Here is a 23817-nt window from a genome sequence, read left to right on the forward strand (position 1 = left end):
CACCTCAGCAGCGTGCAAGAATAGTTTAAATAAATTTTAGAAACAATTGTTCAATTATTTCAACACAGAGAGACTATCGCAGATATTTTAGGTCCCGAATGGCTCCCAACTCCGCCGCCATATTCGGGCGTTGATTTCCCGATTTCAGGAATCAGGAACAACGGTGGATGCAAATCGGTGTGTTGGCAGACCTCGAGCCAGTCAATCTCCGACTTCATTTGAGCAAGGGAGAGTGTAAATGAGAACCCCAAAACTCTGATGAGGACGCTCCGCTCAATTGGGGATCGCACGACGGTCGCTGCGGCGAATCCTGGGACAGGCGGTGCAAGAATTGCAGCCCAGAGACAATCAAAGCGGCCTAGATTACTCGTGCTTTCTTTGAACTTGCAGACCAAGACGATGCTTTCATTACAAATGTAATGTCAGACGAAGCTCATTTTCACTTTAACGGCTTCTGGAGTTCATACAAAATTAGATCGAATCTCCACGAATTTAAGAATTTTCTATCATTTAGAGTTTCGCGTTTTTATTTCATTTTTCAAAAGTTATCGGCGAAACAAATCAGGTTGTTAACTATAGCCCACCCTGTACGTTTACATTCAGACACACAAAGACACATGCACGCACATAACTTCCTCCACAACCACACACACCCCCTCACCGTGCAGGGAAATTCCACCTGCGAGCCGGTGGCAGTGTATTTTATCTTCCCAACATTGTGGGCACATGCCCCTGTCCTGAGCAAACCCCTGTCATCAAAGCCACAGCATGTACTAGGGCTGTTCTAATCTCGCGTATGACAATACATTCAGGAGCGAGATGCAAATAGAGGTCTGCCCAGCCGCGATGAGGGCTTCAGGAGTTCGTTTGTTTAGGTTTGCTATTTCGGCCTGTAACGAGTCTAAGCACTTACCCTCCTGCTACCTTTCCCCCCTTCATGCAATTTATGGAATTGTCATTATTGCAGTGTCGCGATTCTGCCCCAAAATCACAACAATTTAACTGTCCATGCAGTAAAAGTTTTGAACAGGTGCACTCACACTCAGAGCTGTTTCCACGTGAAACCATGTCCCCAAGACACGCAACAAATATATATAGTCTCGACTTATTTGAATCTTTAAGAACACGCTTGCTCAACATCTGGGAGTGTGCCCCATTTATTTAGTTCTGCGTCTAACCAGATGTGACACTCACTGCACGATGCAGATGTAAACCACTCTTTGCTACGCGTGTAGTCAATGGACACCCTGGGAGCCCCGACAAACAGGTAGGTTTCATCCCAAAATAATTTCCTGGAGAAATATTTCAATAAAATATTTAAAAAAAAGCTTTGCACCGGATATTGAAGCGTCTCGTTTTAACACAATTAATTTATTATCCTGTCTCGTACGTTTTTGTTTGCTCCGTCGCAATACGTGTTAAATTTAGTGTCTCATCCTGCGCGTGCATTTAAAATAATGATGAAAAATGTGAGGCATAGGCAGCCTCTAGCGACAGGAGCGGAGAGCCACGTGAACTTATTACACGTAACGCGTTCGAACAAAAAAGTTAAACACTGTCGACTGCGCGATTCGACGCACGCAATGCGCTTATCGCGAGGCCGAGAATGTTCACACTGATGAGCCTCGAGGTATTTACCAACGCCGCAGAATCGCAACCCATCCAGCGCAACACCTACCCGCCGCACCTTTGCCTTGTGGTCAAGGGTCGCACGCCCCCTCTTGGTTTCGCCAAGTTTCACTATCGCCAGAAACCAACAACGCCTACTCCCTCCAACTCGCTCAAGGGTTTGTGTGCATTCTAAATGTATTTTTAGAACAGAAAACGAACCTCATTGTGATCAAAACATTACAAGCGTCGTTCAAGTTCCTTACACGCATTTTTGTTGCGTTTTTTAAAATCCAAGTGTGCCGCTCGAACGTGTGCAATCCGGGCCACGTGGCTTCCCGAAAGTGACGGTGCCCTGTGCATCGAGTCCATGTGGCAGCTGCGGTGTCATCGCGAGTGGGGCAATTGTAACTTTCAGCGGGACTTCCTGCACCGTAGGCTACACAGCGGTAATGAGAACACGAAGGAACAGAAGATAATAAGATAATTTGTGACACTTTATTAATCCATGGGGGGAATGGCGGCGCAGCAGTTAGCTCACTGGGTTTTAAACCCAGCGAGTGAGCTGGGTTTGATTCCTGGTCACGGCTAACGTCAGTGGGGGAACGACATACTAACGACTATTACATTTTTTTTATTTTACCAGGTAAAGCCCACTGAGCTATATCATTCGTTTTCAGAAGCGACCTGGCCACAAATTATATCCCATGTAGACGTTTATAGTAGGCAAATATGTTGATTCTAAAGGTGGAGGCAAAAACTCCGTGAAAAACACACAACGCCCTCGCAAGTGGCGAGGGTGACAACAGACAGGGGAAAACCGACATAGAAAGGTCGGATTTGTGGAATTTGCACCACATGATCAGAGAGCTCTAAACAGGAGATGATCGCCAGCTCAGTGCTCATGAGCAAGACATGACTTGGGTGGTCTTTCAATTTTTTCAAACTACCCTCCCCCCTTGCCTAGAGATATAAAAATTATGAATGAAAAAAAATCAGACGCCTAACCACAATGTAGCCTCCTCGAGGATGCCAGGGAGACGTGGCAGAAGTGGACGCGTTGGGATTTAACACGATCGGTGGGTGCGCGGGTCAGACGGTCAATTGAAACTACACATTGCGTGGGTGGTGGTGGAGACACGAAGAGGCTATATATACGTGCGTGTGCAAGCTGGGGGTGGGTGGGTGGTAAAGATGGCACGAAGAATCGCCGGGTGAATGACGAACAATTAGAAACTGCAACTCGCCACTTGCGAGGGCGTTGCGTGTTTTTCACTTGGCAACCGTCCAAGACATCCGAGCCACCCAGCAGAGGCAAGGAGCTGAGTGGCAGTTGGGGTGGGGTGGGGGAAATTTTCCTTCGGTCGAAATCTGTTAGAAAGCACTCCGGGGATCTTGGCAACATTGCGTCACATCTCGATTTAACGCCCGCGAGAGTTTTTATGTCAGCGTGGGTAGATTATCTTCCCGTGCCAGCAACGTGAAAGAGAGGAAGCTTTCCTTTCAGGGTAGTTTCGAGCGTTTCGGAAATTTCCTTCACTGTGGGCATCGAGGTGGGTGCCATACCCTCGGCTTGACGGGAGAAGGCAGTACAGCAAGTTGCCTAATTGCCATCTGTTTCCATCTGTATGGGGATATAGTGTTGCCCCCTTGCACGAGTGGGGTTTCGGTGTCCTCCCCGCTTGTCATTAAACGCTGTGGTGAAACGGCCCGAAAACATCGTAAAAATAAAAACCTAATGCAGCAGCAAAAATGTACGCAAATAAACATATAAATAAATGTATAGATAAATAAATATATAGCTAAATAAATAATTGCGGGTCCGAGTGTTGTATCCGTGCCCCATGGAGTATAAGCGTCAATAAAAAATACCAGGTGCGATGCCCATGTCATAGCTAGTACAAAAGTCACAAGCGCTCTCCATCAAATAGGTCACTTGGACTAGGTCAGCGATTTCCCACTGAACCCGAGCATTGATGCAATGGTGCTCATCTCGTTGTTTACAGACCTGCAGAGCCAGAGGTGGTAATCCCACATTTCTACTACGGCGGGGTCAAGTAGATCCACACGACATCCGCTGTTGACTTCCCCATAATGTGGTGGCTTATTTTGTTGAGCCCTGGATGGATGATGATGATGAGCTGGATCAACCCCCCAAACAGGATTTGTTTTCACAACTTTCTGATTTTGAAGTCTCCCGCACAACCGCTGAGCCATCTGGCCCTGGCCGGATACTATGTTTATACAGCTATTTATACACATTTATGAAAGGTATTACCTAACAATTATACAACAAAATGACGATTGAGATGGTACGTCTGCCAAGGACACCTTTTACATACTACACATGCACAGTACTGTCAATTCACTGTCCGAATGAGGGCATACGGGTTGTGGGAGATTATTTGACCATAGTTCACCGTGCTGGTCAGTGCGGGCTGGGGAAGGTGCGGAGCAGAGACAACGTAGGAGCACAATAATCCAACACATCATTGGAATTTCCTACACTGCCCTCGTCCCCGCAGCAGCCTGCAACAACCGTCATGCATGGTGGTGACGCAGTCTTAATACTTTTCCTTTTCGAGATGTCTGCAAGCTGCAGGGTGGGTCCCGTTCGTCTCTGAATCTCGGAACGCACCAGCGGCTCAGCGTTCATTTTATTTAGAGAGGTATAGCGCTATTTTAAAAAAAGACATTGTATTCACCTCAGAACTGTAGCGACACGTCCCCAATCTACGATAGCCGGCGCCAAACGGTGCCACACACCCTCCCGCATGGCCTTGTGGGAGCCTCGGTACCGATAAAGTTATATTATTTGAGTTATTCTTCCGATTTAACTTTGATGATGAAAGCGCACGTCATCGGAACTGGAAGAAAAACTGATAACGTACACGTACGTCATGTACACCTATGTCATCGTAACGGGAAAGGGTTAATTATTTTTTATACTAGCAGCCTGCACGCACCTCTTTTCCCCTCCTTTCCCAGCCAGGCAGCAAGCCAGGTTGCAAACTTTCTTTCTGATATAGCATGAGACGGTTTCACAGTATTTTGAGACGCAATTTGCATTGATGACTCTACGTATCAATTTGTTTTTCTTAAACAAACTCATCGGCGGAGCTAGAAAACCACAAAAGCGAAAACCTGTGCAGTGGTAATAATAAAAAAAAACAGAAACGTTTAGACCACGGACGCCAACGGAGAGCGGTGTTGGGGTCACGGGACTGCGCGGTGGCGTCCCACCGAAACCAGCGACAATACCGCGACGAACAACGCAAGCACGGAACGAAGACGAAAGCGTGAGCTGGCATAGCCTGAGCGAATGCCACAGAAAGGAGGAACAGGAGGTCGTGTCTATCCTTTGACTATTATTTGGGGTTTTTATCCTTTCGGGGGAACAATTTCTATATTGATTCAAAAGTGATTTTTTTTTCTGGCGAGGACTCGCAATGATCTGACCGAGTCTGTGTTGGTAAAAACCCTCCACCACCCCACACAGCCAAACTAATTAATGCATGTTACGATTACAAGTGCTTGATGGGCCAATTTTTGTTGTTATTTTGATTAATATTTCAGCTCACTGGCGAGTTGAAAGAGAACGCTCACAATAACAAAAATGTTGCAATTAAGATACCTCATCTGATCGCTAAATTTGATACCAACTCACGGCGAGTGTTTGGACCAGTCCCTGGGCCTTTCCTGAGGTTGACTCATTCCTAAGATGAGCACCTGGTGCGGTGTGTAAAGGTCACCACTGGAGAGACAAAGGCGGCCATGCCTTGTTTGCCATGCGGGCCTTGAGATAGGTGCCTGTTAAAGGGCTAAATGGGGGATCTGCATCTTTGCGTGTGCGGAACCCTGGTCATAACAATATACAGCTGAGATAAAGAGATTGTGGGTAGCTGGACTGTATTGTGCCAGCGTGCCACTTGAGCCCTAGCAATGGCCCGATAACACGCACTTCATACCTCCCCAACCCCGTCATTCCACGAATCATAATCGCTTTCCTCGCTGTAGAAGTTCAAGCCAGATTTGGTTAAACCTATCGTCATGGCTTTGACCAGCTGCCCGCATTTCCCATCGGATCTTAGAAGCCAAATAGGGTGGAGCCTGAAAATACTAACCAGGAATTATTATTATTAATACTACTACCCTTATTTTCCCAAGAAAGCCTTATAGAATCTCAACACTCTTTTTCAGGATGGTCCTGCCACATGTTTGCAGTAGGGAGGCAATGATTGCTTTATGTAATCCCAACTGAGTATTTTCTAAGTAAAATTGGGATATTTGATTATATAGCAGTTAGTTTTTTTTTTATGAACGATGACAGTAAACTTGAGAACCCATAGGAAACCCATGGAGTACAGAGGGGTAGAGACCATACAAACACCACACAGTAAGGCACCCGGGTCAAAAGTCAAACCCAGGCCTTCCTTGCTGTGAGGAACGAGTGTTCCCACTTCACTGCATCTCTTTGTCCCAGGATTCACAGCCTGGATGGGTGGCGAGAGAGGGTGTAGCGGGTAGAGAGGGTGAAGCAGGTAGAGGAGGCGTAGCAGATGTAGGGGGGGGTGGTGTAGTGGGCGGAAGGGGAGTGAGGGGGGTGTGGGGTAGCGGGTGGAGGGGGTGTGGGAGGCTCCACCTGTGCGAGTCATTGGAGAATCCGAAGGAGTGCACGGCGGCAGAGTGTCCCTTGAGCTCAAAGGCACGACTCACTTCGCGGAATCCTCCCGTCTTGGCGAAGCAAACCTCCCACACCTTGACGTCCGGTGTGAATCCACACGAGCCAATGAACCTGCCGCGGCAAAATCACACGCACGTACAAAGATCCCCCGTGTAGCCTTGGCAGACTGTTGGGGAAAATGCTTTTAGCGAGTAGCACTGATGAAGGCTGGCATGGCACACAAGGGAGTCGGTGGCCAGCACCACGCCTGGTTATCTTTGTCTCCGTAGCGGCGATGTTTACACATCGCACCAGGTATTAATTTGAGGCTGAGTCGATCTAGGCCAGGCCCAGGACTAGTTCAGATAATCGTCACTGGTGTTAGCCGTGAGCAGGAATTAAACTCGAGTCGCTGGGTTCGTAGCGCAGTTTGCTAACCGCTACACTAGCGCTCCGTACGCACGCACACACACACACGCGCTCCGCACGTTCCCGTAACACCTTCGTGTGGATTGGCGTGGCCGGCAGCACGCGCCACCGAACTTCACGCGCGCTGCCGCCAATTCTGCCGCAACGCTACGCCAACTTCCTGTCAACGCATAACGGCTCTTTGATAAAATGCCGAAGGGACACCCCTCTGACAGCAGTAGGCTTGCATGTGACTACGTGAAGTCACAGCTACAGCGAGAGGTACTGTACACTGGGCATGGCATGCCAATCACTCAAATCCTGGGGTCACCAGCATAATCAGGACAAACGAAGCAATGAATTGTAAGGGTGGAAACCAGGTTAGATTTCTAACTTCAGCTCCTGGAGATGCCTGTGGTAGTGCGTGGCTAAATCTCAAGAGAGGAAATGCTGAACCCGTGGCCTAACCGGGAAGACTATGCTTGGATTGTGCTTTGCTTTGACATGTACAACGCTCAACAGGTGAAGTTGGCCAAACATTCCATTATAGGACCACAGAGGTTGGGCAATTGTTAGTGACGGTTTTGGCTGCTTTCCCGCTTGCCTGTGATTTCTCGTGCCTCTGACCTTTTATCCCTGTCTCTCTCTCTCTATGCATCAACAAACACTGTGCAAGGTCCAAATTATACGTGACTATTAAATTATTACGACGAGCCTCAGGGATCTCTGGCTGCCAGGGTGTGCATGTTGACCTGCCACAGGGAGAGATGGCCGCGTAGGCATTGGTCATTTGGTTGGTGTTGATAGTGGCCAGGATCTCGCCCTTGAGGTCCCACAGGTGGATGGTCGTGTCTGCTGAGGCTGTCATCACGAACTTGCCTAGCAGCCGCACACAAACAAACACACATACCAACAAACGCCATTCATTATAAAGTAAACTTTACTCTGAACGCCTGTTTCTAAATGTGGAGGGAAGAACCGGAGGACCTGGAGGAAAATCCACACGACCACGGTGAGAACATGCAAATTCCCAATATACAGGCATCAGGACCAGGATCGAAACCACGACCTCCTGCATACTGGGCAAGGAAGCTAATCGATAAAATAAGCACAATTTTGCGAGGAGGTTGAGTTCAACAGTCATTGCGCTGTGGATAAACCCGTCCCCGTCGTAGGAACGTGGAGCTTCCACCATTGGTTCAGGGATGTAAATAGGAGATGAGCACTGCGTCAGTGCTCACTCGACTAAGAAATGACTGGCCAAAGACGGTCTAGAGCCACCGCTCGAGGTTTGGGTGTGTCTCACCACGTTGAGCAAGTGAACACGTCGGGTTAAACGGCTGCGAATGAGAACCGCTCAATCGCAGTGTCAGCTTAGACAGGAGGTCGATGTAGGTCAACGCTGCCCTCGAGCCAGCACGGGGCCCGTGTCACTCTCAGCCTTGGCAGTGCCGGCTGACGCACTGCAGCGATTAGCAGTGTTGTGACGATTCACGGAACTGGCGATTCGATTGTTTGTTGCGATATAGAGTGGCGATTTGATTAAGGAATTAATTATTTTCATACCATTTATTTTTCTCATTTCTTTTGCAACTAGTTTTTAAAGCGTTGCTTGCTCCGTTAGCCTAAGCGAGATATGACAGCTTTTGCATTTAATTTGCAAAAATCGTAAAACGTCCACTCCTCAATGAATGTACCACGAGCCTTAAGAATCGATTTTAACTGACAAATCGACGCACCGTCCCACTGTTTGCTATCAACTATCTCGTAGCAATCGGAAAGCGGTGCCCGAAAAATGAAACAATTTTTTTTACGGTATAAAGTTATATTAATGGCTCCGAGCTTAACATTCCAAGAAAGCCAGTGAGTCACAACTCAAGCTTCCCGGCTCATTCACGACAGGTGTGTGTGCGCGACGTGCTCGAGCGACCACTTCGGATTTGGATTTTTCCCCCAATTTCTGAAAAGAAATAACGGCACTGACTGCCGTCGTCCATCGTCCGTGGCTTACCATGAAAAGCCCACGCCGCTGACTCAATGCATGCGTGCGCGCGCGCGTGCGTGCAATGTGCATGTGTAATGTTTGTGTGTGCACAAAATCCTGTGCCGTTCCGGAGGAAAAACAAAACTCTACCGGGAGAAAACTCGGCATTCCTGAGAAAGCGCGGCGGCGATGACGGGGCAGTCGCGGGCCGAGTCTCCCGAGGAGGAGGGGAAAGTGTTCGCTGTGAAACCGCAGAAGTGCGCTGTCGGAAACCGCATCAACGTCGCAAACTCAACTGGGAAAGTAGGCGGGGTGTGCCAGCCGGCTTCCGTAGAAATCACCGCAATCACAAAGCTAGGCGAAAACCGCACGTTCATTCTTTTCAGTTTCTTCTGGCTCGGTTATCACTCCCGATTGTTTCACAGAAGTGAATCTTTTTTGCCGAACAGGAAATAAGGTACGAGATCCGAAACATGTTGGTTTAAAATAAATTCAAGCTGCTGAATGTTTAACTTTAAACAGGTGGTAGGTTTTCACAGCTAAAATAATTATTCGGAATTTAATTTTGTGTTAAAGCTAAAATGTGGCCACATCATTACGTGACCAAACCCAAACATCAATTGAAAGTTCCCACTCTTAAACAATAACAATAAAGTATATCAAGCATTTTACTGTAGACACCCTACTATAAAACGATATTTACTTTCTATGTATTGCAAAAAGAAATCAAAAGGTGACGTAGCCATGATCCCTTGAGATATCAATTGACATTTCAGGTATTCATTTTCTGAAATGTGGTGACTTACGATGCATCCTTAAGTTCGCCATTCACGCAGTGATCCTGCTCGTAAAAAAACAAATCACTTACGATCTCCGCAAATCACGCGGTCGGCAAACGACACGTTAAAGTTGCAAACGAAACTGTAACACTATGAGACCTCCTTTACCAGTGGCAAAATATAGTAATAGGTTTTTTACCCTTTCAACTGGTACAAAACTGACACCTTTATACAAGGGATCATGTTTGCAATAACCTCTGATAGTGCGCTGTTTATGAGTTGTATGCCTTTTGGCGTCATCTGGTCCAACACCAATGGAGACTAGGCTCTAAGAAAAGCTGTCTCGGGTGTGGACCAATCAACTTCAAGGACAGTGCATATCATTATCATTATCAGAGTTGTTTCTTTTTGTTTGCATTTTGACTGCTTGTGTTGTGGTTATTGCAAACATGATCCCTTGTATAAAGGTGTCAGTTTTGTACCAGTTGAAAGGGTAAAAAACCTATTACTACTGAAACTGTAACAGTTTAACACATAGGCTTTCGCAACCAATATCATCCATAATATAGATTTTTTGGGTTAGATCGCATAAGTATTTATTCACGCGATCTATTTATTTACGCGATCTAACCCAAAAAAACCTAGATAATAAATATATTGTGGAAACTAACAACCTGGACGGAAAAAAAACAGGGATCGGTCGAAGGGAGTTCATAAAAACTAGACCAAATACAATCAGTTCTCGAACTAAATCTCCACCCAGAAACGTAACAATTCCATTAACAACCAGGAGAAGCTGCTCCTGGCCATGAAGGCAGATTGCATCCATTGTTTCTGTGATAAGCTTCTCTGTATCTTCCTGCTCAGTGCAATATGGAAGTGACAAAGTTAATAATGTGTAAATTGCAAGGCTAAGAACCTCGTTTGAAAAGGGTCAAGGTCGCAGATCGTGTAACTCTAGAGATTTACATCTAAACACAAACGACGCAGACGCACAATCACAAACAGTCCGAACAATTGTCAGATATTATTATTTTTTACTCGGGAAGTGAAGGAAACCGAAATAGCAAAATACAAGATGAAGTGATGAGTGCGTTGAAATGCTCAAAATTAAGCTCACTTTCATAAACGGCCCTACAAATCAGCTGCAGAGACGCTGTATGTCAAAACCAGTCCCGAATTTACTTGTCTTGAATCAATGCTGTTAAACATGTGCACTCCCAAAAGGATTCATCTTCTTGATTCTTTCGGTAAAGTCACGTAGAAGGGAAGTAATAAAATAATAAAAATAAAACATAATAAAATAATATAATAAAAATAATTATTTTATTATGTTTTATTTTTATTATTTTATTACTTCCCTTCTACGTGACTTTACCGAAAGAACCAAGAAGATGAATCCCTGGAGTCACGAAAGCTTTAAATCCCAAAAGGATGTGTAGCCGATGGCTTGTGGAATAAATATTTATAATCTCCACGACACGAATGATTATTTTGAGTTAGGACTCGTATGAAAAAGAGAGGGTCCTCGTCTGTAAGATCGGATGTTCACCGACATTGATTCAAGCAAGCCTGACTCTGCTGATGAACACACTGTATGTTGAAACCAACCTACAGTTTGCTCGCCTTAAATCAATACTGCTGAACGTGTGCACGCGGTTGACGGGTTGTGTAATACTTTTTTTATTCATGAGGAGAGACTGATATGTATAGGAGCCATGGAGTCCGCTTATCTATTTTAGTTCTCTGAAGAAGCTATAGTCTCATTGCCGCAGGGCGGAGAGGCTGCTCATACATGTTCCGTCAGACAACTTGTCAGATGTGACTGTTGCTTAATTTTCGCTCGCATCGGAATGTCAACCTAGAGAGCATCGCCATTCGAACCAGGGGAATCACTTGTGTACAGCAAGGTCGGGAAATTTACCTTTGCACCTGTGGCATCAACATTTATTTTTTCCATGAACCATGACAAAGGGAAACATGCGTACAATTGTCGGGAATTTTAGAATTGTTATTTTCAAAATGTATTTGCTTGAAAGTTGGAATTTTTCGTGTGGGCTGTTCCACCGCCACGTTTTGTTTTGCGGGCACAAGGTGGCACTGGGATGCAAAACAGCAAAAAAAAAATAGTGAGCGCTCGCGCAGCACAGGTTCACGGTTTCTCGTAAACCAACGTCTGTCCAAACCGCTCACCGTGTTTGTGAGCTCACACGCAGGATGGCACGGCACTTACCGTAATCGTGACTAACAGGCAAAAGGTGCCCAGGTGCGGAAAACCCGTAAGAAAATAAAAATCCACTAATTACGCTGGAATAAAAATAAAATAAAAACAAGATTTGAGGTTTGGCACGGCTGCATTGGGTTTGCACTACTTGACGGATTTTCCAGTTCACACTGGCATTACAACAGGATGCATGTTTAAAACAGGCTAGTTTAGAAACGCAACAAAAAACCTCTTTACCACCGAGTCGCAAACAACTTCTTGTTTAAAATGCCTTGCAAAGTTATTGAGCGTTCTTATCCAAATATCAAATCATACCTTTGTTGTGGCTCTCAAAACGTACTTAGAAGCTATTCGTTCCAGTAAGATGCAGTTACACAACCAAAACACACGCTTCTCAAATTATTTTGCAAACAGCCTCCAATAAACCCGATCACTTTTAGGAAACCCCAGCAAGCTAGATTCAGAGCCAATGATTATCTAATTGACTTCTAATCATCAGTGACTCAAACCCGCAAAGACCAACGGCATACCAAGCCACTGAAATGCCACAAACGAATGACTCGTGAGTGTGCGGTGTTGTGCGGTGGTCGTAATGGCCTGCGGTAAGCTGCACAAGGGAGCACACCCACGGCTTGGGAGTGAGAGGCGCGAGAATTTACGTTCGGTTACGCGTGCCACACAAGCGATGCTACGAGCGGTCGGCAGTTCCCTCCTCCACCTCCCGCGCTGAGCGAGATGCGTCAGGATTCACACGAGGTCACACGCGGTGTCAAAAAGACAAAGACACCCCATCTAGCCTTTGGGGCAAGTGCTGTTAGCGAGTAGCATCTATGAAAGCTAGCACGGCATGCAAGGGGGTGGGTGGTCAGCACCAGCGGGGGTCACGTGCAGGGTCGCACGCAGGGGGTCTCACCGGTGGCAGCGATGCCGATGTTGATGATCTCAGCTTTGTGCTTTCGAGGGAAATCGTTGGGCGCCACGGAGAACGCGAACGTCCCGTCGTCCTTCTTGCTCATCTTGTAGACACGGATGGTCTCAGCGCTGGCCAGCCACACGATGAATGCCCTAGAGGTTCAGGATGAGAGGTCGTAAAGAAGGAAAGATGCCATTTTTGAATCCCATCTTTTTAACAATAATATTGCTGCTGTGGCTTTTATCCTGTGATATTCATCGTTAATAATTTACTTTATTAATGATAAAGAAGCGGCTATTTTGTACACAGGTTGATGCATTTTTATTATTAATTTAATCTACTCCTAACCCTAAAATTAATCGCACATAACTTTACACATGCATTCGACAATCTACATGTTAGACAGTTAGAGATGTTATCAATATTAAACATGGCAATGGTAAAATACGGAAGTTTTAGGGAAAAAAAGTTAGACGATCGCGCTTAAAAATAGATAAACATTCAGGTAATGTTTTCTACTATAAATGCAGCTGGGAATAATACCATTTTAAAAAAACTAACCTGGATATTCGATAAAACTTTAGCATTTTCATTACCCACTCAAATATCTCCACCACAATCATCCCTAACAATCACTTTTAGCAGAAACAAATTATATTAGACTAATCTTAATTTGGGAGCTTTCGTGACTGCAGGAATTATTCTTTGGTTCTTTTCGGTTAAGTCACGTCTAAAAATAAAATAATAAATCAAAATAAAACAACACATTACGACGTTTCGATTGCAACACAAGCAATCATCATCAGGCATAAAAGAAAATAGCAACAAAAATCTATAGTTTTCTAGTTAGATTTTTGTTGCTATTTTCTTTTATGCCTGATGATGATTGCTTGTGTTGCAATCGAAACGTCGTAATGTGTTGTTTTATTTTGATTTATTATTTTATTTTTAGACGTGACTTAACCGAAAAGAACCAAAGAATATATTAGACTACCGTTTCAGGCAAGAGGCCTTCCTCAAGGGAGAAGACACAAGGAATGCATGGACAGTTTGAGACGGAAGTTTAGCATGATGGTTTGAAATGTAAGCTGAAGGTCTGTATGAATGGATTTATTTGCCTCATACCAGATCAACCAGAATACAGTAATCCCTCGCCACTTCGCGGTTCAAGTTTCGCGGCCTCAATGCATCGCGGATTTTTCGAACTGATTTAAAGGCCTCATTATAACTGTGCAGTAACACCATCATCATCATTCATCATCACATTCATCGAACTGCACAGGTCTGTCATCGTCGTCATTGTCATTGTCATCGTCATTACTGGAGTCAAGTCTCAAGATACTACTGTCATTGGTGAGTGTAGAACACCATAATACGTATCGTATGAGAGAGTGAATGTATAATATTAAGGTTTTATAATTAAATAGATTTAAGTAAAATATATATTAAGTATAAATATACATATTTTAAACATTCTGGTACCCACACACACATATACGGAAATTCCTAGGGAGCCAATCCTACTTCGCGGATTTTCACCTATCGCGAGGGGTTCCGGTCCCCATTAACCGGGATAAACGAGGGATCACTGTACACCGCATCTCGTTAGCTCTTACAAGCTAAGCTAGACTGAGCCTGGATAGCGCTTGATTAAGAGGCGTAATAGGCTGTGAGGCTGCACTTTAGGCAGCCTCCACGTCTTTGCTCCCAGTATTCACCAACCTGCACTGACCAGCGTATGATAAAAAGAAAAAAAGCCATGATCCGAACGGCATGGGGAGCTCTTCATCCAGCAGTGGACAAACAAAGGGCTGTGCAAGTACAGCAGTGGTTCTCAACCAATGAAGATCACTGGACCAGATGCCGCCCCCTACCAGGTCCTCACCCCCCATGTTACTAAGGCCATAATACACAGCGAGATCACGTGTCCACTCCTGTAGTCTATGCAGTGCTAGTAAAGCATATGTTTGTTTATATTTTGTATTAGTGTGCTTTTTGTTGGTAAGGCATTGGTTTCATGTTGTGTATTAGGTTGCTTTGTCACCGCAAAGTGGCATTCATGTTCCCCGCGCACATTAAAATATTTATCCTGCACAGTATCCATGCCGCATCCCGAAAGGCTTTTGTGCCCCACGGGTTGAGAGCGGCTGATGTGTAGAGTATATTAGGAATACATTCGTTACTCATTAATTTCATAAGACTAAAATATAAGACGTCACACGCTTATTGAAGGAGAAAAAGAATGTGGCTTTGAGAGTCTCTCTGATGGAGAAGTTAAGCTTTGCAATGTTTCCTCTTTTCATGGAAATACCACAATGCCACATTTCCTGGTCGGCAGGCAAACATTTCCGTCTGACACTGCCAGCCTCCATGAAACATGGTCCTCCTTACGGGGCATTTAACTCCGACGACAAAATCACCCTCATTGCACCCCGATGTCATCACAATTCGTAAGCTAAGCAAGAATGAGGCGAATACAGTACTTGGGTGGGCGACTAATTTGGGAGAACCAGGTGTTGTAGGTGTCAAGGAGAGGTTCAGCATAGCAATGGATTATTTAATTTATTTGTATGGAGTTATGAGTGTTTACTCCCTTCCATGTATAAATTGACAGCTCTGGTCTTCACCCGAATTCCAAACACTCAATAATGAAACTGGCCAAACATCACGATACAGGGTTCACATGAAAAAAAAAGTCTTGAAACTCGGTAAGGTTTTGTAAAAAGGGCACGATATAACATTTTTGTCCTGTACACAACCTCACAACGCACTTGCCATGCCCGTTGAGGTGACACTCTAGAAAGATGGCCAGCATACACAAAAGTGCAACCGTGGCAATTTTGTTCCATGTGTAGGGGTGTTAGAGAGAGAGCCGTTATGCATGGCAGCTTATGGGAAACAAACACAGTGGGCGGGGCTACGTGAGTGCACGGGGGGGGGGGTGCTCTCAACGACGTCCGCTCCAGGCAGCCCGGGGCCCCACCCCTCAGCGGGGGTTGAGTATAAAGGGGGATGTGTCAGAGGGCTCGGGGCAGAATGTTAAAGCTAAACCAGTGAAGACCGAAGATCGTCTAGCTAGAGCCCTGGACTCCCCTGGGACGCCGCCCTTGTCAGGGCCGCGCAGGACCGAGCCAGCGGCGTGGTCCCGAGAACCAGAGCTAGTGCTCTGGGACTCCGGGTACCGTAGCCCGACTTACCAGTGTCGGGCCAGACAGCCTCCCCTAGCCCGTTAGTGGAGGACTAGGAGGTAGGTCAGAGATAGCTAGCAGTGTATTCCCAGCTAGCCGGGTGAGGGGGCCGATACCCCCTCCAGTGTTGTATGTCCGCGGTTGTGACAACTGTTGCGGAATAAATACGTGTGCCTCAACCCCGGCGTCCAAGAGTCCTCAACGGTATTACACATGTGTAGTGAGTCCAACTGAGTTGCAGACGTTATCTGGGGAGCAACACTATTTATTCACATAACAGTACGTAACATAACACAACCTACGCTCGGCTCTCGAATGCCCATCTAACCACGCTACGGCAGAACTAGACACGGTTCGCTATCCCGGTCCGGACCACAAGCTGGCTGCCAGACCGTGTGGCTAGAGCAAACATGGGCAAAGTACGGCCCCCGGGCCGTATACGGCCCGTTGGGCTTTTTAATCCGGCCCGCCGAACTTGTCCAAATATTATTATTATTAAATTACATTTTACCTTCCTCTTGTAATGCCCCCATTTCCCCATTAGATGGCGCACTTTGACTTCAGCACCGTCAGTTTATTACGTTCCTGGAGGAAACTGATGTGGATCATCAGGACTTGCTGTACCACTCTCGTGTCCGCTGATTAAGATTGCCTACCCCTGGGCTAGAGGCTTCTTCTTCCCGACGTGCATCTGCGAACACCAACACTTGAAGAACCCCGAGCTCCTCACAGAGCTCTCGTTATATGCTCCTGGGCTGGGGCTGGCTCCGCCCTCAGCCCCGCCCACCTTCCAGGCTTCACGAGCTCCTTCTCGAATGTTCCCGAGAGCTCTCCGAGACCACGTGACCGCCCCTGAGCCCCGCCCACCTTCCAGGCTTCTTGAGCTCCTTCTCGAATGTTCCCAAGAGCCCCTCAGAACCACGTGACCGCCCCTCGGCCCCCGTCCACCGGTGGCCCCCCTCCAGTATCGTCCGGTCACTTGACAACAGGTCAGCCAGTGTCATGCCCCAGAGTAACCTTGGCTGACTGACGCTCCCTCTCGCTCCCTCACAGGGAGCCGACACCGCACACTGCTCGCGGTGCCTCCGCGCTAACCAGCGCTCACCCAACCACCGCTAGAGTTGGTACTGCAGCCCATAACCCGGGCTGCCTGTAATCACAACGTTACCGGCCGTGACTTCGCAAGCCCGGCACCATACAGTGACAAGTACTGTCGCTACAAATGTCCAGTCAGCGAGTCCTAAAAGCACTGGAGCATTAGCCCAATATCACTGACCAGTTTAAGATATCTCTCAAGAATGATATATTTCCCCTTCTTAAACGTTATCCCGATTGTGCTATCGGTATCATGTCCTGAGCCCAAGTGTCCATTTAGAATGCTTAGAGAACGGTGTGACTCTTTGTGACATCCACGGCTAGCGGCAGTGGATATCTCAACAGAGCTACATCTGAGATCATTTCAAGTCAGCTCTGTGCCACACATAAGAGGGCAGCACTTTCCCAGCTGTCCTATCACAGAGATTAATGTTCATTACATGACAGGAAAACCGATCTATTTAATTCTCAGAACTATAACTTGTATTCAAATTACATGCAGAAGCGACCAAAGCCCAGCACCACCACGAATTACGACGAGTCCCAGGGGACAGCCGGGGCAGCCATGGTGGCACCAACGAGTGCCAGGGCATCCTCAGGGATAAAACAAAACGACCAATTTGTGGCAATGTCTCATTAATTCGTTTTAGATGAAGCGTATGGTCCATGTTGTGTGGTCAAATGTAAACACTATTTAAAACAATTTTAAAAAACTATAAAAAACATTTTACCAGGCAAGGGCCACTGAGCTATGTAGCTCTATTTCAGAAGCGACATGGCCACAAATTATAGCTCAGGGAAGCGGCTTATGAAGTGGAAATTTATAGCAGCCAAATACTCTTAAACGGACGTTTCTAATTGTGGAGGGAAAATTTGGAGTAGCCGGAGAACAATCCACGCGACCACGGGGAGAACACGCAAATTCCAAATATACAGGCGTCAGGGTCAAGATCGAACCCATGACCTCCTGCAAACCAACAGACGAGGTAGTTGACATCTCGCCACTGTGGTGCCCTGCAGGGTCGGAATAGGGTTCTCGTAAGCACTTCTGTTTTGTACGCCTTCAGTGATAACTTTATACGGTTGGTACTGCTGCCCATGTCACTACCGCCACTGTCATTCGCTTGTTTCATGCGTACTTCGTCCAGCCGCTGGGCAGATGTCGTTACCGATACGATGATTATTTAATCGGTGCCCTAATCCAATGGCAGCGAGCTGTGTGCCGCAGATAAGCAAATTTCATTTGAGATGATTGAAAAAAAAGAAGGTAAGCCTTTGCACTACTCTCTATTGAAAATAAATTGTGCGAAAAACACCATTTGAAGATGTTATTGCTAATTAATCTCCGTGGTTAATTTCTCTCACCTTATGAAAAGACATTGACATGACTCTACCTCTGTATATACACCTTTGCCTATCCTTGCTATATAAATATATCTATTCAAGAAGATATCTTTGTTACAATTTTTTTTTATCATACAAAAAAACAGTGCCTACTGTACCTAGGGCCTACAAATACTAAAGGGCCTCTGAACAAAATTTTACCATGTTTTTGGATAATACGGCCCTGGCACCCTGGCCATCCCTGTGCGTGTGACTCGAGGACTTGCCATGGCAATGCTACAGCTATGCATGCAGTGTCCACTTGGTGACACCTTGTGGACAGCAGCTAAACATGCTCATGGAAGAGCAGCAAAACAGAAAGGTGATAACCACTCTCACAGCCCGCAGTGAAACTCTGCCCTCTGCAGCACTCACTATGCCATTGGTGACATTTGAGGGCCAATCCAGCGATGCTAAGAATGTATTTCACAAAAGATGGGAATACTTATTATGATTGAAACAGTTAAGGTAAGGGACTCATACTGGTAGGAACCTCCTGATTACACCAGCCCACAGGGGATTATTGTGTCCATCCGTCGTGCATCCAAAAATGGGAGGGGTGGGGCTAGGTGGAGAGGGGAGGGTGGGGAGGGGCTGGGTGGGGAGGGTGGAGAGGGGCTGGGTGGAGAGGGGCTGGGTGGAGAGGGGCTGGGTGGGGAGGGTGGGGCTGGGTGGGGGTATTTGCGGAATACACCACGCCGTCGTTGACCCTGGCAATTGACCGAGCAACCCAACGTTCCTACCAGCTCCCTCCGCAGGAATGTGTTATATTTTTTACGTCAGGGCCAGCATCACCAATGGACACGAGGGGGGAGGGTTGTGTCCCCAGTTTTGGATCAGATAATCCCTCTACCAAGGCCAATAATAACAGGTTGATAATGTCGATATGTCATAACATCTTAAAACAATCTACAGACTGACTGTTTCGTCTCATTGAGATCGAGTTCAACCACCAGAGTTCAACTCTGGAATTCCTTCCCATTGTCTCTATTCCTCAATTCAAGTAATGTGTTTGCTCCAATCTATAACAACTTTGATGGTACTATTTGTTTCAGGCCAATTGACATTTTGGGCCTTAAGGCCCATACTCTATTCAAAACATGAAAAGCGAAAAAAGATAAAAGGGAGGGTGGTCAAGGAAGGGAATCATGAAAAAGAAGTCAACACCACAGCATAAGCGAGGACAAAGCACCTGGGGTTCGACACCAACAATGGCAAGGGGTAGCACCAACAAGTCCCCTTGTCATCGTCAAGGGGACCTTTCAATAAAAAAGTCTCAGGACATCCATAAGATGGGGCCGATTCATCAACGATTTCCCAAGGATGAGAACCTCATTACCAAGGAGGTCCTCTATCACTCCCAGTGGCTGCTATAACCCACCTCAAACCTCGGTGCCTCACTTTGACGCAGGCAGACGTCTCCACTTACTCCACAAGTGGAACATGAGGAGCAGCCCAAATTGTTCCCGTGGCAAACCCAGTCAGTCGCCCACGTACTGAACTTCTGCTCTGAGAGTTTCATTCCCGGTGGCATCACAACCACTCACTCTGCCTCACCTGAAGCTGTTGAATGCATTTCTAACCTCGACATCGAACTACAACTGCTTCCTCCAGCCATACGAAGGGGAAGAAGGTTGGTTAACATGAGACGTCGGTTTTACTTCCAGGCGCATCGCGAGGCAGCGCACCGGCCTCTCAGAGTATGACTCCCACCTCGAGTCGGGGCTGAAACGGACAAGAGTGGCGTGGTCCAGATCGACGTTGGCGCGGGAACTCTTGTGGTCGCGATCGCCAAAGTCCTTGCTCTGCCAGATGCGCACGGTGCGATCGTCGGAGCAGGTCGCCACATACTTCCCATTGTTGCTGAAGTCCAGGCTGGTCACATTGCTGCTGTGAGCCTTTTGTTTGGCAAAGGAGGCAAAACAAGTTCCAAGGTCAAAATGTTTACGTCACTTTAATTGGGTAGAGCATCTAAATGAATAGCCAATGTCCCAGATCACGGTCAATCAAACAATGTACATGCGTATTGGGACTATGGCGAACTAGGTTCAAACAGCCCAGAGATTGCCAGGGATCAGCACAGTGGTCCTGGCCAAGATCTCCATGAGAAACAAAAATGTCAAGTAATTTATGCCAATTATTTGCCCAGGAAAGCCTCACTAAGTTTTAAAACTCTTTCCTTTGGTCATTGCATTGGAATTTTTGGCCAAATTAGATTAAAGTGTCTGGCGTTATGTACAACTTCCCGTGATTACCAACAATCAGATGCATGAAGTGTACACAGTGGGTTGACTTTCATATGATTGTCGGTATTAAGTAAAAGGAAGATCATGGAGGGAGGCCACGACGACTGGAATTTGTAAACGCTACACGAAACGTTACGGATGGGGAACCTGATGTGCCTCTCCATGCACAGCAGGTTGTTGGGGTGACATGACCATACCTCACCGCGTTGCTCAGCGAGGGTTGGTGCACGTGGAGAACATAGCCTCGATAGTATAAAAGTACAGCAGAGCGATGGATTTTGTAGCACTGCACGCCAAATGGCCCCAAAGCACTATGACAACCTGTACGTGCGTCGTGGCCACTCAACCATGCACCATCCCAGCTCAATCATATTTAGGTTCAGAGATCTGATTAGATGGGGCGTATTATGGGTCGATTTGGTCTTAGGGAGAACTGGTGTTTGGATAATTGTCAGTCAGGCTGCACACACGATTTCAAGGTCAATTCACTGGTGCCAGGCAAGTTGGAATGCAGCTGGGGGAACACCTTGAGAGTTGCTGCAAGGAGCGGGTGGCTGAACGTGCTTTGCTGAGTCTTCTCGCGTCGCTGCTGCCACTTCTGTTTCTTGCTGCCGGCACCTTCAGCTTTCTTTACCTCCCCGTTCTTGGGAGAGGCTTCTTCTTCTTCAACCTCTGAGAACAGGTGAGAAAACTGGTGATGTCAAGATGTCCCGGGAGCTGAACACGAGATTCGAGCACCGAGTAGTTTAGTTATTTTTTAATTTAACCAGGTGAGAACTCAAAGAGACCAGGGTAGTCCCATTTTCGAGAGTGACCCGTGTCGGTGTCACCACACATCTCCAATAGTAGCCCTCAGCCAGTGATGTAAATGCGATATGCCTTTGACCAAGACGAGTCTCTTCATAGGACAACCATTGGAACACAGACAATCAATTATTCATTACAGGCACTGCCACAAGACGTTCACGTATTTTTTTTTTAAAATACAGGACCGCTCATCGTCAACATCAACCAAAATTATGCCATTGTTGGCCACTGCTGGATGATTGCCTCCAAAATCCGTCACCATCCTTCTGCATGCGCGGATGTCACACAGCTTCATCTCCTGAAGTACGTGACCTCATTTGGCTGCCATTCCATCAGGTGATGACGACATTCTGCTCTATTTAAGACCGGAAGCAGGTGGATTGCTTCACTATTCTGGAAAATCGCCCGATGCTGGATGTAATTACAGGCGAAACGTGGTACTCAAATTGTATATGTTAAGAATTTACTCTCTAACACACCGGTGGGCTCAAGTAGTAACTTTGGCGTTTTGTTTACGTGACAAATCCTTTACTAATTGGCTGTGTCGGGTGATGGAGGGTTTCGACATATTTATACTTACGCGATCTAACCCAAAAAACCTTTATTATGAATACAAAATATCTTCGAGAGATGATGCATGGGTCCTGCTCAAGCAAACTTATTTTTCACAAATGGAAAGAAGTTACGTGGGCTGCTGCTTTAACTTGTCACTCGGGAGGGGTTAAACCCTCCCCTGCAGATAAGTACAGCAGTGACGTGGCCTGTTTCTGTTGGCAGGAAGCTTTCCCTGCATCGATATACCCAGAACGAAACCAAACTGTCTTATTGTTTTCCAACTACTCAATCTCTAATTGGCAACTATGCATATGCCAATTAAAGCATTGGTAATCAGACAGCATTAACATTTAATTATCACTAGACCCCCCATGTTGTAAAGCACAGTCTACAACTCTTATCCACTCTCTCTCTGGCCTAGATGCTATGAAAGTGTCATTGCCCGAAACGTCGCTAATTATATATTTTTACTTTTAAGGTCTTAGTGTTATTGACGAATGTGTTTTTTTAAACTAATCTATTACATCGTGTTGCTGTCAGGACTTGGGTGTCTCGAGACCAAGTTTAACTTTAAAGCAAAGAACACAAACACAACTGACAATTCTGTCTCTGCATATAAGTAAAATAAACATTTCAGGACAAAATTATCAATCGGCATTTCTTAAACAAACTCTGGACCGGTTTCGCTCTTTCTGGGTCTCATTAGCAGAGCCACAAACACGCAGCTGAGAGCCTCCGCAACCAACGCCAATCAATCGGGGAGAAGTGAGAGGGCATCCCTTCATTAAGACCGAAGCGAGAAAAAGACAAATCGCAACTCGTGTGCCATCATGAATTTTTTTTTTTTAAAACGCCGCAAAACCCCCGGACACCGGGGACCCCGTAGCGAAGGCCGCATCCCCGACCTCGCCTAGTCACTCTCGCCGACACCCGGCGGCGTACCCCGGGCCGGTCGAGGTTGGGGGTTGTGCCCGCACCTGAATCGCTGGCGCTGAGCGCCCTCTCTTTGGACCGACCGAGCCCGAAGAAGTAAATGGCGAAGGCGGCCGCGACCGCGACAGTGGCGACGGCCACAGCCAAACCCGGCGGCTGCAGCAGCAACTGCCCTCGGGACGCGGCGGTCTCCCCAGCCTCGGCCGCCATAGCGGCTCCACGTGTCACCAGCGCGCATGCGCGGCCCGAGTGTAATCCGGATTTACCTTTCGCCCCCATCCCCACCGCCGTTACATGTAATCTGATTACACTTTAGCCAAGGGGTCCAGATTGCGTGTTAACCGGATAATGTGTAATCCGTTGCGTTGAAATATATCACAAAGGGAGTATGAGCGTGCGTATAGAGCGGACAGATTAGCCGTCAATCAGATTATATTACTTGCCATCTGATTACATTAAATATTATTACATGTTAACTACATTGCACGTTAATCAGATTGAATGGTAACCATGTCATAGAAATGTATTATATGTTAGCCATATTACATGGAAATCAAATTATATGGTAAACACGTGAAAAAATACACATTCAATGAAATGCAACGTCTATTTGTGACACGGACAATCCATCATGGGACCTCCTTTGCCAGTACCAAAATATATGAATAGGTTTTCCCCTTTTGGCAACAAAACAGGTGTTAAGATGTTAAAACACCAAACTGAAACCTTTAACAAGGAATCATGTCTGCATGAACCACACTACTTGTGGTCAGAATGCAAACAAAAAACATATTCTGATCATATATGCATTGTCTTTGAAACTGATTGGTCCACACCAGAGACAGCTTTCTTTATAGCCTAATATTAAACAGTGTTAGACCAAAGGACCATTTGAGGCGAGGCTCAAAAGAAAGCTGTCTCTGGTGTGGACCAATCAGATTCAAGGACAATGCATATATTATCAGAGTATTTTTTTGTTTGCATTCTGACCACAAGTCGTGTGGTTAATGCAGACATGATTCCTTGTAAAA

At 46.3% G+C, this 23817-nt stretch overlaps 1 protein-coding gene across 1 annotated transcript in view; it reads right to left on the minus strand.

The window, feature by feature from the left end:
- Nucleotides 1-23031, minus strand: part of TBL2 (transducin beta like 2) — a 28890-nt gene extending 5859 nt beyond the window's left edge. Inside the window, exons 1-6 of the mRNA XM_078611820.1 lie at nt 22831-23031; nt 21018-21163; nt 19959-20143; nt 12580-12731; nt 7432-7558; nt 6251-6403 (exon numbers count right to left, since the gene is read on the minus strand). Of these exons, the coding sequence (XP_078467946.1) occupies nt 6251-6403; nt 7432-7558; nt 12580-12731; nt 19959-20143; nt 21018-21163; nt 22831-22996 (929 nt within the window). The 5' untranslated portion in view covers nt 22997-23031. The remainder of the gene's footprint in view (nt 1-6250; nt 6404-7431; nt 7559-12579; nt 12732-19958; nt 20144-21017; nt 21164-22830) is intronic.
- Nucleotides 23032-23817: the final 786 nt, after the last annotated feature.

Source organism: Lampetra planeri, chromosome 37, assembly GCF_965212315.1.
Source record: "Lampetra planeri chromosome 37, kcLamPlan1.2.h2, whole genome shotgun sequence".
In the NCBI taxonomy this organism is placed as follows: Eukaryota; Metazoa; Chordata; class Hyperoartia; order Petromyzontiformes; family Petromyzontidae; genus Lampetra; species Lampetra planeri.